This window comes from Diorhabda sublineata, chromosome 4, assembly GCF_026230105.1.
Source record: "Diorhabda sublineata isolate icDioSubl1.1 chromosome 4, icDioSubl1.1, whole genome shotgun sequence".
Taxonomy (NCBI): domain Eukaryota; kingdom Metazoa; phylum Arthropoda; class Insecta; order Coleoptera; family Chrysomelidae; genus Diorhabda; species Diorhabda sublineata.
This window is the reverse complement of record NC_079477.1, coordinates 35497458-35514548: the sequence shown is the minus strand read 5'-3', so window position 1 is coordinate 35514548 and position 17091 is coordinate 35497458. Positions and strand designations below refer to the sequence as shown.

The following is a 17091-nucleotide window of genomic DNA, read 5'->3' as shown; positions in this document are numbered from 1 at the left end:
TACCTAATACGAACCCCAAAGGACACGTGCATCGCATTTTTCCGTCTATTCTCGTTTCCCCGTGGGAACAAGTCGTATTTTGACAAAGGGGGTTCGTCGCCGAATCGCATTCGTCGATTTCTGGAATTAAATCAATAAAATCACCCTTAATACGGTCCTGTTCCGCTACGAACCACTCACCTTCGCAATCGCCTTCTTCGCATTCTTCTTCTATTTCGTTATCGGTATATTCTTCGTCATAATCATCGTATTCATCGATATCTTCTTCGGTTGTTACTTTGTTTTTATTTTCTTCATCAATTTCGTTAATTTTTTTGTCAGAATCGACTAATTTCGGTTTGTCTGTTAAATCAGTGATAGATTCTTCGGTTGTTTCGTCGTATTCCTCGTCATCTTCAGTTGTAACATCGTCTTCTTCATCTAGTTTTTCTATATCGTCATTTTTATTGTGATTGGTATCTTTATTAGTTGTTTTAATGTCAATTATAGTAGTATCTTCATAATCTTCGTCTTTCCTATCTATTACAACATTTTCTTCATTATCTTTAATGTCTATTCCATCTGTTTTGGTAGTAATTTCTTTCCTTTTAATATCTTTAGAAGTATTAGATGATAATTCTTCATTTGAAGTAGTTATTTCTTCGTTATCTTCATCATTATTGTCCTCTTCGTCTTTCCTATCTATTAAAACATTGGTATCTTCATTTTCGATGTTAATAACAGTGTTTTTATCATTTTTATCAACAGAATTAAGCGTTTCATTCATATTTTTAGTTTTATCTTCATCTTCAGTATCTATTTCATTTGTTTCAGTAGTAATTTCGTTGATTTTTCTGCCAGAATCGACTAATTTAGGTCTGTCTGTTAAATCAGTGATAGATTCTTCAGTTGTTTCGTCGTATTCTTCGTAATCTTCAGTTGTATCATTGTCTTCGTCGTCTAGTTTTTCTATATCATCATTTTTATTGTGATTAGTATCTTTATTAGTTGTTTTAACGTCAATTATAGTAGTATCTTCAAAATCTTCATCTTTCCTATCTATTACAACACTTTTTTCATTATCTTTAATGTCTATTCTATCTGTTTTGGTAGTAATTTCTTCACTTTCAACATCTATAGAAGTATTAGATGATAATTCCTCATTTGAAGTAGTGGTTTCTTCGTTCCCTTCACCATTATCGTCGTCTTCATCTCTCCTATCTATAAAAACACTTTTATCTTTATGTTTAGTGTCACTAAACATACTAGTGTTTTTATCAAAAGATATAAGAGTGTCATTTATTTTTTTAGTTTTATCTTCATCTTCAATATCTATTTTAACTGTTTTAATCGTTGTTTCTTCGCTTTTGGTATCTATAGAAGCATTAGATGATAATTCTTCATTTGTAGTAGTTATTTCTTCGCTAACTTCACCATTATCGTCCTCTTCGTCTTTCTTATCTATTAAAACATTGGTATCTCCATTTTCAATGTTAATAACAGTGTTTTCATCATTTTTATCAACAGAATTAAGAGTGTCATTCATATTTTTAGTTTTATCTTCATCTTCAATATCTATTTCAACTGTTTTTATTGTTGTTTCTTCACTTTTGGTATCTTTAGACGTATTCGATGATATTTCTTCATTTGAAGCCTTAATATCTTCGTAATCTTCATCGTATCGATCTTTTTTAGCGTTTTCTCCAACATTTTTAATCCTCGGATCTACATATTCTTCTTCTTCGTAATCGTCGCTATAATTTTCTTCGTCGTAGTCTTCATCTTCGTATTCGTCTTCGTCAGCAGCGTCTGCAAACAAAATATCACCAGCCGGCGGACAATCTTCTTGATCGCATTCGTTTATATCTGAAAATAGACCTGATTTAGTCTCTTGTGATCAGCAGGATGAGAAATATTGGATTTATGAAACGTACCAATGCAGCGTGTTCCTTTTTTTCGAAATCCCGAAGGACATTCACATTTACTACCAGTTTCTGTATCGGGTGGTCCGATATTCGTACAAGGTGCGTCTGGAGTTGTGTTAAGATGTTTTGGAAGAACCCTCGTAGTATATTTACTTTCTAGAATAGAACACAAACTCATAGGTTATGCCTTGAATGTTAGAAAACGTATCTAGATAAAAAGTGTCTAGAAAGGTTTTGAAAACTCAAAAAAGTATTTTGAAAGCCAGTATTTGAATAAAAGGTGTCTAGAAAGACAGAATCTGAATGACTAGTGTTTAGAAAAGTCTTGAATAATGTATCTGGAAAGTTAGAATTTGAAATATGTCTAGAAAACTCTGGCAATTAAAGAAATATATTTAGAAAGTCATATTCTAAATAAAAAGTGACTAGAAAGGTTTTGAAAACACAAAAAAGTATTTTGAAAGTAAGAATTTGAAAAAAGAGTGTCTAGAAAGTCATATTCTAAATAAAAAGTGACTAGAAAGGTTTTGGAAACACAAAAAAAATATTTCGGAAGTAAGAATTTGAAAAAAGAGTGTCTAGAAAGTCATATTCTAAATAAAAAGTGACTAGAAAGGTTTTGGAAACACAAAAAAAATATTTCGGAAGTCAGAATTTGAAAAAAGAGTGTCTAGAAAGTCATATTCTAAATAAAAAGTGACTAGAAAGGTTTTGGAAACACAAAAAAAAAATATTTCGGAGGTCAGAATTTGAAAAAAGAGTGTCTAGAAAGTCATATTCTAAATAAAAAGTGACTAGAAAGGTTTTGGAAACCCAAAAAAAATATTTCGGAAGTCAGAATTTGAAAAAAGAGTGTCTAGAAAGTCATATTCTAAATAAAAAGTGACTAGAAAGGTTTTGGAAACACAAAAAAAGTATTTCGGAAGTCAGAATTTGAAAAAAGAGTGTCTAGAAAGTCATATTCTAAATAAAAAGTGACTAGAAAGGTTTTGGAAACACAAAAAAAGTATTTCTAAAGTTAGAATTTGAAAAAACAGTGTCTAGAAAGTCATATTCTAAATAAAAAGTGACTAGAAAGGTTTTGGAAACCCAAAAAAAATATTTCGGAAGTCAGAATTTGAAAAAAGAGTGTCTAGAAAGTCATATTCTAAATAAAAAGTGACTAGAAAGGTTTTGGAAACACAAAAAAAGTATTTCGGAAGTCAGAATTTGATTAAAGAGTGTCTAGAAAGTCATATTCTAAAAAAAAGTTACTAGAAAGGTTTTGGAAACATAAAAAAAGTATTTCTAAAGTTAGAATTTGAAAAAAGAGTGTCTAGAAAGTCATATTCTAAATAAAAAGTGACTAAAAAGGTTTTGGAAACACAAAAAAAGTATTTCGGAAGTCAGAATTTGATTAAAGAGTGTCTAGAAAGTCATATTCTAAAAAAAAGTGACTAGAAAGGTTTTGGAAACACAAAAAAAGTATTTCGGAAGTCTGAATTTGAAAAAACAGTGTCTAGATAGTCATATTCTAAATAAAAAGTGACTAGAAAGGTTTTAAAACCGCAAAAAAAGTATTTCTAAAGCCAGAATCCAAACAAAAAGTGCCTAGAAAATGAAAATATAATAGAAAAGTGTCTCAAACATTGAAAAAAGTATCTAGATCATGCCTCACTCTGTATATTACGTAATAAATGCAATAAATAATTTATTTACTGACCCAAATGCGCTGATTATTCAAGTATACCCATCAATTTATTGTTATAAACATTTATTATAAAAAAAACGACCCAAATCTAATTAAAATTAAGTAAAAGTAAATTTTCAAATTATTATATTATATTAATTAATAATAGTAATCCGGAATCACTCGAGTGCGTTCGGAGTAAACAAAATCAACGTTCCCGTGAACTCTTCTACGCTGTTAATTTCAAATGAATAAAAAAAGAAGTAGACCTTAACCTATTCGATTCGATGACATGTCTGACGTAAACCGTGACAGTTCTAGAAAAATTTGATGAAATCATAAATATGCCCTTCAATCCATTAAAATGCGTCTACGGTCCATTCGTCTTGCACCAACGGTACGTCCTCATAATAATGATGCAATTAGCTTTGCTGAACGCTTACCATTTGAGGGTGGTTCTGAACATAGCGATCACGGAAATGGTAGATAGGAACGTAAGTAGCAAAGTTGACGCCTGCCCGGAGTACGTTTACGAAAAATTGGAAAAAGTGGAAGGAGGCACTTTCCCGTGGGACAACGAGGCCGAAGCCGGGGTGCTGTACGCCTTTTTCGGCAGGTATATACACGAAATTATTAAATAATAAAAAAAAATTAGAATAGGAACTAATTTGAACGGTTCCAGCTACTTCTTGAGCCACATCCCCGGCGGTTGGATGGCGGATAAGTTCGGCGGCAGGCACGTCATGGGCGTCTGCATGATCGTCTCTTCGATAGTGACCCTTTTGATGCCGTTGGGGATACGGTACGGCGGCTCTTGGGGCGCTATAATATTAAGACTAATCTTAGGTTTGGCCCAAGGGCCTTTACTACCCACCATATCCACTTTCATACAGTGCTGGATACCCAAGCACCAGAGGGGGTTTTTGGGCGGGATCGCTTTCGGCGGTTCCAATATGGGAGCCGTTACCGGAAGTGTGTTTACAGGTAATTTAAACACGGGGGCGGTACGTAAAATCATACACATTTACTAGGACGACACCGAAAATATTCTAACGAAAAAATTTATTTTAAATGTTATTGCTACGGGGACTGTACAAAATGTATCAGCACGAAATCGACGTAATTTGTATTATTACCGGGGATATATCGAATGTAATATAAAAAAAATCCTCAAAAGATCGTTTACGGGAGTAGTACGAAATGTATTTTTAAGAAAACGACATAATTCTTATTATTACAGGGGATATATCGAATGTAATATAAAAAAAATCCTCAAAAGATCGTTTACGGGTGTAGTACGAAATGTATTTTTAAGAAAACGACATAATTCTTATTATTACAGGGGATATATCGAATGTAATATAAAAAAAATCGTCAAAAGATCGTTTACGGGAGTAGTACGAAATGTATTTTTAAGAAAACGACATAATTCTTATTATTACAGGGGATATATCGAATGTAATATAAAAAAAATCCTCAAAAGATCGTTTACGGGTGTAGTACGAAATGTATTTTTAAGAAAACGACATAATTCTTATTATTACAGGGGATATATCGAATGTAATATAAAAAAAATCCTCAAAAGATCGTTTACGGGAGTAGTACGAAATGTATTTTTAAGAAAACGACATAATTCTTATTATTACAGGGGATATATCGAATGTAATATAAAAAAAATCCTCAAAAGATCGTTTACGGGTGTAGTACGAAATGTATTTTTAAGAAAACGACATAATTCTTATTATTACAGGGGATATATCGAATGTAATATAAAAAAAATCCTCAAAAGATCGTTTACGGGAGTAGTACGAAATGTATTTTTAAGAAAACGACATTATTCTTATTATTACAGGGGATATATCAAATGTAATATAAAAAAATCGTCAAAAGATCGTTTACGGGTGTAGTACGAAATGTATTTTTAAGAAAACGACATAATTCTTATTATTACAGGGGATATATCGAATGTAATATAAAAAAATCGTCAAAAGATCGTTTACGGGAGTAGTACGAAATGTAGTTTCACGAAATCGACGTAATTTGTATTATTACCGGGGATATATCGAATGTAATATAAAAAAATCGTCAAAAGATCGTTTACGGGAGTAGTACGAAATGTAGTTTCACGAAATCGACGTAATTTGTATTATTACCGGGGATATATCGAATGTAATATAAAAAAAATCCTCAAAAGATCGTTTACGGGAGTAGTACGAAATGTAGTTTCACGAAATCGACGTAATTTGTATTATTACCGGGGATATATCGAATGTAATATAAAAAAAATCCTCAAAACATCGTTTACGGGAGTAGTACGAAATGTATTTTTAAGAAAACGACATAATTCTTATTATTACAGGGGATATATCGAATGTAATATAAAAAAAATCGTCAAAAGATCGTTTACGGGAGTAGTACGAAATGTATTTTTAAGAAAACGACATAATTCTTATTATTACAGGGGATATATCGAAAGTAATATAAAAAAAATCCTCAAAAGATCGTTTACGGGTGTAGTACGAAATGTATTTTTAAGAAAACGACATAATTCTTATTATTACAGGGGATATATCGAATGTAATATAAAAAAAATCCTCAAAAGATCGTTTACGGGAGTAGTACGAAATGTATTTTTAAGAAAACGACATAATTCTTATTATTACAGGGGATATATCGAATGTAATATAAAAAAAATCCTCAAAAGATCGTTTACGGGTGTAGTACGAAATGTATTTTTAAGAAAACGACATAATTCTTATTATTACAGGGGATATATCGAATGTAATATAAAAAAAATCCTCAAAAGATCGTTTACGGGAGTAGTACGAAATGTATTTTTAAGAAAACGACATTATTCTTATTATTACAGGGGATATATCAAATGTAATATAAAAAAATCGTCAAAAGATCGTTTACGGGTGTAGTACGAAATGTATTTTTAAGAAAACGACATAATTCTTATTATTACAGGGGATATATCGAATGTAATATAAAAAAATCGTCAAAAGATCGTTTACGGGAGTAGTACGAAATGTAGTTTCACGAAATCGACGTAATTTGTATTATTACCGGGGATATATCGAATGTAATATAAAAAAATCGTCAAAAGATCGTTTACGGGAGTAGTACGAAATGTAGTTTCACGAAATCGACGTAATTTGTATTATTACCGGGGATATATCGAATGTAATATAAAAAAAATCCTCAAAAGATCGTTTACGGGAGTAGTACGAAATGTAGTTTCACGAAATCGACGTAATTTGTATTATTACCGGGGATATATCGAATGTAATATAAAAAAAATCCTCAAAACATCGTTTACGGGAGTAGTACGAAATGTATTTTTAAGAAAACGACATAATTCTTATTATTACAGGGGATATATCGAATGTAATATAAAAAAAATCGTCAAAAGATCGTTTACGGGAGTAGTACGAAATGTATTTTTAAGAAAACGACATAATTCTTATTATTACAGGGGATATATCGAAAGTAATATAAAAAAAATCCTCAAAAGATCGTTTACGGGAGTAGTACGAAATGTAGTTTCACGAAATCGACGTAATTTGTATTATTACCGGGGATATATCAAATGTAATATAAAAAAATCGTCAAAAGATCGTTTACGGGAGTAGTACGAAATGTATTTTTAAGAAAACGACATAATTCTTATTATTACCGGGGATATATCGAATGTAATATAAAAAAAATCGTCAAAAGATCGTTTACGGGAGTAGTACGAAATGTAGTTTCACGAAATCGACGTAATTTGAATAATTACAAGGGATATGTGAAATGTACTATAGAAAAATCGTCAAAAGATCGTTTACGGGAGTAGTACGAAATGTATTTTTAAGAAAACGACATAATTCTTATTATTACCGGGGATATATCGAATGTAATATAAAAAAAATCGTCAAAAGATCGTTTACGGGAGTAGTACGAAATGTAGTTTCACGAAATCGACGTAATTTGAATAATTACAAGGGATATGTGAAATGTACTATAGAAAAATCGTCAAAAGATCGTTTACGGGAGTAGTACGAAATATATTTTTAAGAAAACGACGTAATGCTTATTATTACGAGGGATATGTCAAATATAATATGAGAAAGTTGTCAAAAGATCGTTTACGGGAGTAGTACGAAATGTAGTTTCACTAAATCGAAGTAATTCTAATTATTACCGGGGATATATGGAATGTAATATAAAAAAATCGTCAAAAGATCGTTTAGGGGTGCAGTACGCAATGTAGTTTTACGAAATCGACAAAATTCTAATTATTACCGGGGATATATCATATGTATCGAAGTAATTCTAATTATTACGAGGGATATGCTAATTATACTATTATTAACTCGTCAGAGGTTCATTTACGGGGGCCATAGCAAAAATATTTCAATGAAAACGTGATGTATTATCTATAACGAGGGGAATTCCGAATATATTCTAATGAAAAATTCAAATCTTCACCAACGAGGCTAGAACCATTGATATTTTGATGAATATATTAGTACATCTCGCCGTTTAATTGTCTTAAGTGCCTTTTTGCCGTAAAAATCCCAGAATTTGGCGTTAATAATTGATATTGATGAAAGCCGTTTTCTGCCATGAAATTCTCAGAAATAGCCGATAATAATTATTTAGGACCGTTTTTATGCTGTTTTTAGTGTAGTTTTTTGCCGTTAAGTTCCCAGAATTTGCCGTTAATCATTTTTAAAAGCCGTTTGTCCCGTTAAATTTCCAAAAGTTGTCGTCAATTATTTTTAAATGTCGTTTTTTGCCGTTAAATTTCCAGAATTTGCCGTTCATCATTTTTAAATGCCGTTTTTCGCCGTTAAATTTACAGAATATGCCGTTAATTATTTCAAAGTGCCATTTTTTGCCGTTAAATTTCCAAAATTTGTCGTCAATTATTTTTAAATGATATTTTTTGCCATTAAATTTCCAGAATTTGCCGTTAATTATTTCCAAGTGCCGATTTTGGCCGTTAAATTTCCAAAATTTGCCGTTCATCATTTTGAAATGCCGTTTTTTGCCGTTAAATTTCCAAAATTTGTCGTCAATTATTTTTTAAATGCCGTTTTTTGCTGTAAAATTTCCAAAATTTGTCGTCAATTATTTTTAAATGATATTTTTTGCCATTAAATTTCCAGAATTTGCCTTGAATCATTTTTTAATGCCGTTTTTTGCCGGTAAATTCCCAGAATTTGCCTTTAATCATTTTTAAATGCCGTTTTTTGCCGTTAAATTTCCATAATTTGTCGTCAATTATTTTTAAATGCCGTTTTTTTGCCGTTAAATTTCCAAAATTTGTCGTCAATTATTTTTAAATGATGTTTTTTGCTATTAAATTTCCAGAACTTGCCGTTAATTATTCCCAAGTGCCGTTTTTTGCCTTTAAATTTCCAAAATTTGTCGTCAATTATTTTTAAATGCCGTTTTTTGCCGTAAAATTTCCAAATTTGTTGTCAATTATTTTTGAATGCCGTTTTATGCCGTTAAATTTCCAGAATTTGCCGTTAATTATTTCCAAGTGCCGTTTTTCGCCTTTAAATTCTCCGAATTTGCCATTCATCATTTTTAAATGCCGTTTTTTTGCCGTAAAATTTCCAAAATTTGTCGTCAATTATTTTTGAATGCCGTTTTATGCCGTTAAATTTCCAGAATTTGCCGTTAATTATTTCCAAGTGCCGTTTTTCGCCTTTAAATTCTCCGAATTTGCCATTCATCATTTTTAAATGCCGTTTTTTTGCCGTAAAATTTCCAAAATTTGTCGTCAATTATTTTTAAATGCCGTTTTTTTGCCGTTAAATTTCCAAAATTTGTCGTCAATTATTTTTAAATGATGTTTTTTGCTATTAAATTTCCAGAACTTGCCGTTAATTATTTCCTAGTACCGTTTTTTACCGTTAAATTTCCAAAATTTGTCGTCAATTATTTTTAAATGCCGTTTTTTTGCCGTTAAATTTCCAAAATTTGTCGTCAATTATTTTTAAATGATGTTTTTTGCTATTAAATTTCCAGAACTTGCCGTTAATTATTTCCTAGTGCCGTTTTTTACCGTTAAATTTCCAAAATTTGTCGTCAATTATTTTTAAATGCCGTTTTTTGCCGTTAAATTTCCAGAACTTGCCGTTAATTATTTCCAAGTGCCGTTTTTTGCCTTTAAATTTCCAAAATTTCTCGTCAATTATTTTTAAATGCCGTTTTTTGCCGTTAAATTTCCAGAAATTGCCGATCAAAACGTAATATTTTTTATTACGAGGGGAATACCGAATATATTTTAATGAAAACGTAATGTTTTTGATTACGGGGGTCATGTCGAATATATTTCAATGATAGAACCACGCCTGCACTTACGGGTGTAGTACCAAAGTTATTTCAAAATTTGATCACACTTGAAATTACGGGGGTTGGTACTAGATATATTCGAATGGAATCGCGATATATTCGAATATGAGGGGCGTAATACAATAATCGATCATTGTTATAGGAATGATGATATCGGCCGCCAAAAGCTGGGTGGTACCTTTTTACGTATGGGGTTTTCTTTCGTTGATATTTTGCGCTTTTTACTATTTATTCGTATTTTCGCATCCCTTCACGCATCCCTTTATAACCGACGAAGAAAAAGAATATTTGGCGCAAGAAATAAAAAAGCCGGAAAGATTCAAAGTACCGTGGTGGCAATTGTGTAAATCTTTACCGGTAAGGTCGGAATATATAATCAAAAAAACGAAAACAAAAACGATTCGTTTGCAGGTATGGGCCTTATTAGCCGGCCAATTCGCCCACAATCTAATCTTCTTCACCCTCTTGACCGATCTGCCGAAATATCTGAAAGAGATACTCAAGATGAACGTCGAAACGAACGCTTTCACCACCGCGCTACCCTTTTTCGCCCTTTGGGTGGGAAATATCGTGTTCGCTTACGTAACCGATTTCATAACGAACCGCGATTGGCTGGAACTGGCGACGGCTAGGAAGCTTTATACGACGTTTTCGTGCGTCGTACCGAGCTCCATATTAATAATCACCGTGTATGTCGGTTGCAATAGATTATTGGCGCAAATATTGGTGACGGTGTCGTTTTTTTTGGTCGGACCGTTTTTCTCTGGAATGAAAGTCAACGTTAACGATATCACGATACATTACGGGGGTAAGTTCGAAAATTGAACGGCTTTTAACTTAGCTTAACCATCGATATATATTCGGTTAGGTACCATAATGGCGATTGTGAATGGTATAGCTTCGTTCGCTGGGTTGATAGCGCCTTATATGGTTGGTATATTAACTACCGACGAATCCATCGAAGGTTGGCGGATTTGTATGTGGCTTTTGTTCGGTTCGTCCACCGCTCTGGCGATTGTTTATATAATATTCGCCAAAGCGGACAGACAGGAATGGGATTACGTGAACGAATAGGTACGAGAAACAAAAAAAAAAAATGAAAATGTAAATAAAAATGTTGACGTGCACGAAATTCGCTTTTCATTTGTTGATAAAAATATCGAAGATTGTCGATATAAGGTCCGAATAGCGCCGAACCATTCGAGTATCGACTTATTTTGGTATTAAAGCCCGATTTACACTACATAATTTGAGTTTGCTCTTATGACAGTTAAAATACTCGAAGCAAGTCGAGCGGGTCAACTTAAAATTTCCGACAAGCTAAAAAATGCCGTTTTTACGCCGTTGTTTGCCGTTAAATTCCCAGAATTTGCCTTCAATCATTTTTTAATGCCGTTTTTTGTCGTTAAATTCCCAGAATTTGCCTTCAATCATTTTTTAATGCCGTTTTTTGTCGTTAAATTCCCAGAATTTGCCTTCAATCATTTTTAAATGCCGTTTTTTGCCGTTAAATTCCCAGAATTTGCCTTCAATCATTTTTAAATGCCGCTTTTTGTCGTTAAATTTCCAGAATTTGCGTTTAATCGTTTTTAAATGCCATTTTTGCCGTTAAATTCCCAGAATTTGCCTTTAGTCGTTTTTAAATGCCATTTTTTGCCGTTAAATTCCCAGAATTTGCCTTCAATCATTTTTAAATGCCGTTTTTGCCGTTAAATTCCCAGAATTTGCCTTTAGTCGTTTTTAAATGCCATTTTTGCCGTTAAATTCCCAGAATTTGCCTTTAATCATTTTTAAATGCCGTTTTTTGTCGTTAAATTCCCAGAATTTGCCTTCAATCATTTTTAAATGCCATTTTTGCCGTTAAATTCCCAGAATTTGCCTTTAGTCGTTTTTAAATGCCATTTTTTGCCGTTAAATTCCCAGAATTTGCCTTCAATCATTTTTAAATGCCGTTTTTTGCCGTTAAATTCCCAGAATTTGCCTTCAATCATTTTTAAATGCCGTTTTTTGTCGTTAAATTCCCAGAATTTGCCTTCAATCATTTTTAAATGCCGTTTTTTGTCGTTAAATTCCCAGAATTTGCCTTTAGTCGTTTTTAAATGCCATTTTTTGCCGTTAAATTCCCAGAATTTGCCTTCAATCATTTTTTAATGCCGTTTTTTGTCGTTAAATTCCCAGAATTTGCCTTTAGTCGTTTTTAAATGCCATTTTTTGCCGTTAAATTCCCAGAATTTGCCTTCAATCATTTTTAAATGCCGTTTTTTTGCCGTTAAATTCCCAGAATTTGCCTTCAATCATTTTTAAATGCCGTTTTTTGTCGTTAAATTCCCAGAATTTGCCTTTAGTCGTTTTTAAATGCCATTTTTTGCCGTTAAATTCCCAGAATTTGCCTTCAATCATTTTTAAATGCCGTTTTTTTGCCGTTAAATTCCCAGAATTTGCCTTTAGTCGTTTTTAAATGCCATTTTTTGCCGTTAAATTCCCAGAATTTGCCTTCAATCATTTTTAAATGCCGTTTTTTTGCCGTTAAATTCCCAGAATTTGCCTTTAGTCGTTTTTAAATGCCATTTTTTGCCGTTAAATTCCCAGAATTTGCCTTCAATCATTTTTTAATGCCGTTTTTTTGTCGTTAAATTCCCAGAATTTGCCTTTAGTCGTTTTTAAATGCCATTTTTTGCCGTTAAATTCCCAGAATTTGCCTTCAATCATTTTTAAATGCCGTTTTTTGCCGTTAAATTCCCAGAATTTGCCTTCAATCATTTTTAAATGCCGTTTTTTGTCGTTAAATTCCCAGAATTTGCCTTTAGTCGTTTTTAAATGCCATTTTTTGCCGTTAAATTCCCAGAATTTGCCTTCAATCATTTTTAAATGCCGTTTTTTTGCCGTTAAATTCCCAGAATTTGCCTTTAGTCGTTTTTAAATGCCATTTTTTGCCGTTAAATTCCCAGAATTTGCCTTCAATCATTTTTAAATGCCGTTTTTTTGCCGTTAAATTCCCAGAATTTGCCTTTAGTCGTTTTTAAATGCCATTTTTTGCCGTTAAATTCCCAGAATTTGCCTTCAATCATTTTTAAATGCCGTTTTTTTGCCGTTAAATTCCCAGAATTTGCCTTTAGTCGTTTTTAAATGCCATTTTTTGCCGTTAAATTCCCAGAATTTGCCTTCAATCATTTTTAAATGCCGTTTTTTGTCGTTAAATTCCCAGAATTTGCCTTTAGTCGTTTTTAAATGCCATTTTTTGCCGTTAAATTCCCAGAATTTGCCTTCAATCATTTTTAAATGCCGTTTTTTTGCCGTTAAATTCCCAGAATTTGCCTTTAGTCGTTTTTAAATGCCATTTTTTGCCGTTAAATTCCCAGAATTTGCCTTCAATCATTTTTAAATGCCGTTTTTTTGCCGTTAAATTCCCAGAATTTGCCTTTAGTCGTTTTTAAATGCCATTTTTTGCCGTTAAATTCCCAGAATTTGCCTTCAATCATTTTTAAATGCCGTTTTTTGCCGTTAAATTCCCAGAATTTGCCTTTAGTCGTTTTTAAATGCCATTTTTTGCCGTTAAATTCCCAGAATTTGCCTTCAATCATTTTTAAATGCCGTTTTTTTGCCGTTAAATTCCCAGAATTTGCCTTTAGTCGTTTTTAAATGCCATTTTTTGCCGTTAAATTCCCAGAATTTGCCTTCAATCATTTTTAAATGCCGTTTTTTGTCGTTAAATTCCCAGAATTTGCCTTCAATCATTTTTAAATGCCGTTTTTTGTCGTTAAATTCCCAGAATTTGCCTTTAGTCGTTTTTAAATGCCATTTTTTGCCGTTAAATTCCCAGAATTTGCCTTCAATCATTTTTAAATGCCGTTTTTTGTCGTTAAATTCCCAGAATTTGCCTTTAGTCGTTTTTAAATGCCATTTTTTGCCGTTAAATTCCCAGAATTTGCCTTCAATCATTTTTAAATGCCGTTTTTTGTCGTTAAATTCCCAGAATTTGCCTTCAATCATTTTTAAATGCCGTTTTTTGTCGTTAAATTCCCAGAATTTGCCTTCAATCATTTTTAAATGCCGTTTTTTGTCGTTAAATTCCCAGAATTTGTCGTTAATTACTTTTCAGTGGCGTTTTTTGCAGGGAAATTCTCAGAATATGGCGTTAATTACTTTTTTAAATGCCGTTTTTGTCGTCAAATTCCCAGAATTTGCCGTTAATCATTTTTAAAAGCCGTTTGTGCCGTTAAATTCCCAGAATTTGCCGTTAATTACTTTTAATATAAATAATTTTCTTTGATAAAACTTACAATTTGCGAGAAAATAAAAAATATATACTAAAAAAAAACGAAATTTCAATATTTCCCCCACCCTCGTATTAATAATTTATTTCGATTGTACATAGATGTGTTTTCAAGTTTTTCTATAACGTTTTTCTTTTGTTTCCTGGATGTGTCTTAACGTTTTTCCGAAAATATCTCCAGGAAAACATCGTAAATTTTCTTAATACCCGTTTTTCGATTTCGTCACCATCTATTTTAAGGTCCGTTAGTACGAAATAAACTCGGTGTAAAATATCGAACCGATCAATTAGGGTCAATTATTCAAAAATCATTATTTATATTGGGTCATAAGTTAAAAACGATGAACCGTTCGTATTTCCGTACAAAAAAAATTAGAACTTTCGATTTTATCCACAAAAAAAAATGAAAAATTACGAAATAAAACATCGCTCGAAAAGTCGTGTAACTGATGATGGTCGTAGGAGTCACATCGATACCTTGATGAAACTCGAGCGTGCGGGGGACACCCGGAATCCATCGTCTATGATGCGGGTCCCCATTAGGATCGTGTACCATAAATCTTTAATTTAACTAATTAAATTTACGATTTTTCGCGCTCACACAATCATAAAACAAAAAATTTTATTACCGATTTGATATCCTTCAAGTAAATGACTAACAGATCCCAATATTGCGCACCGGGGGTGAATTCATTAAAATTTATGGCACACGATCCTAATGGGGACCCGCAACATAGATGACGTACTTTATTTTGTATCGATGTGACTCCCACGACCATCCTTTTTTTGTATTTGTTTTAATAAGCAAAGGATTCATTTTGTTTGTTTTGAGTTTACTTTATACAACAGTTTAGATCTTTTATTATCGTTTTAGACATAAATCAACGACTTATTAATTTTTAAACAACCCTCGTATTACTGAAACTTATAATATTTGAAGGAAACGGTTGAAACATTGATGAATCACCCTGTAGATATTAAATACTGTCACTATATATCAACACAAACTATGTGGTAATAATAAAAAAACACCCATAGTGGTATTTCGATATGGAATCATCACGTGGGTGTTAATCTAGTAACCAAATGTGCAGTAAAAATTAACACTGTTTCGTATTACATATTTCACGATTATAATACTTTTGTTTTACATATTTAACGCGCCCACGAAAATAAACATCCGATATATTAGCATTTTTTTTCGGTTAAATCAACATATCTTACAACAAAGTCCTTAATTTCACCCGATTTAGTTCCCTGTGAAAAAAAATCGTACTGAGAACATGGGATCATACAAGTGCTATTTGACATACTTGAAACAGTCATAATATAAATAAAAAGTATCTAGAAAGTGAGAATCTAGTTGAAAAGTAACTAGAAAGAATTTGAAGATAAAAAAAAGTATCTAGAAAACCAGAATCCAGACAAAAAGAGTCTAGAAAGTTGATAACAGTCGTTAAAAATATCTAGAAAGTCATAATATAAATAAAAAGTATCTAGAAAGTGAGAATCTAGATGAAAAGTGACTATAAAGAATTTGAAGATAAAAAAAAGTGTCTAGAAAACCAGAATCCAGACAAAAAGAGTCTAGAAAGTTGATAACAGTCGTTAAAAATATCTAGAAAGTCATCATATAAATAAAAAGTATCTAGAAAGTGAGAATCTAGTTGAAAAGTAACTAGAAAGAATTTGAAGATAAAAAAAAGTATCTAGAAAACCAGAATCCAGACAAAAAGAGTCTAGAAAGTTGATAACAGTCGTTAAAAATATCTAGAAAGTCATCATATAAATAAAAAGTATCTAGAAAGTGAGAATCTAGATGAAAAGTGACTATAAAGAATTTGAAGATAAAAAAAAGTGTCTAGAAAACCAGAATCCAGACAAAAAGAGTCTAGAAAGTTGATAACAGTCGTTAAAAATATCTAGAAAGTCATCATATAAATAAAAAGTATCTAGAAAGTGAGAATCTAGTTGAAAAGTAACTAGAAAGAATTTGAAGATAAAAAAAAGTATCTAGAAAACCAGAATCCAGACAAAAAGAGTCTAGAAAGTTGATAACAGTCGTTAAAAATATCTAGAAAGTCATCATATAAATAAAAAGTATCTAGAAAGTGAGAATCTAGATGAAAAGTGACTATAAAGAATTTGAAGATAAAAAAAAGTGTCTAGAAAACCAGAATCCAGACAAAAAGAGTCTAGAAAGTTGATAACAGTCGTTAAAAATATCTAGAAAGTCATCATATAAATAAAAAGTATCTAGAAAGTGAGAATCTAGATGAAAAGTGACTATAAAGAATTTGAAGATAAAAAAAAGTGTCTAGAAAACCAGAATCCAGACAAAAAGAGTCTAGAAAGTTGATAACAGTCGTTAAAAATATCTAGAAAGTCATCATATAAATAAAAAGTATCTAGAAAGTGAGAATCTAGTTGAAAAGTAACTAGAAAGAATTTGAAGATAAAAAAAAGTATCTAGAAAACCAGAATCCAGACAAAAAGAGTCTAGAAAGTTGATAACAGTCGTTAAAAATATCTAGAAAGTCATCATATAAATAAAAAGTATCTAGAAAGTGAGAATCTAGATGAAAAGTGACTATAAAGAATTTGAAGATAAAAAAAAGTGTCTAGTAAACCAGAATCCAGACAAAAAGAGTCTAGAAAGTTGATAACAGTCGTTAAAAATATCTAGAAAGTCATCATATAAATAAAAAGTATCTAGAAAGTGAGAATCTAGATGAAAAGTGACTATAAAGAATTTGAAGATAAAAAAAAGTATCTAGAAAACCAGAATCCAGACAAAAAGAGTCTAGAAAGTTGATAACAGTCGTTAAAAATATCTAGAAAGTCATCATATAAATAAAAAGTATCTAGAAAGTGAGAATCTAGTTGAAAAG

The 17091-nt window shown here is 31.7% G+C and overlaps 1 protein-coding gene across 1 annotated transcript in view; it reads right to left on the bottom strand.

The window, feature by feature from the left end:
• The window catches only part of LOC130443477 (extracellular matrix protein A), a 33882-nt gene that overhangs the window by 15541 nt on the left and 1250 nt on the right, over positions 1-17091 (bottom strand). Inside the window, exons 2-4 of the mRNA XM_056778136.1 lie at positions 1914-2060; positions 181-1845; positions 4-120 (exon numbers count right to left, since the gene is read on the bottom strand). Of these exons, the coding sequence (XP_056634114.1) occupies positions 4-120; positions 181-1845; positions 1914-2060 (1929 nt within the window). The remainder of the gene's footprint in view (positions 1-3; positions 121-180; positions 1846-1913; positions 2061-17091) is intronic.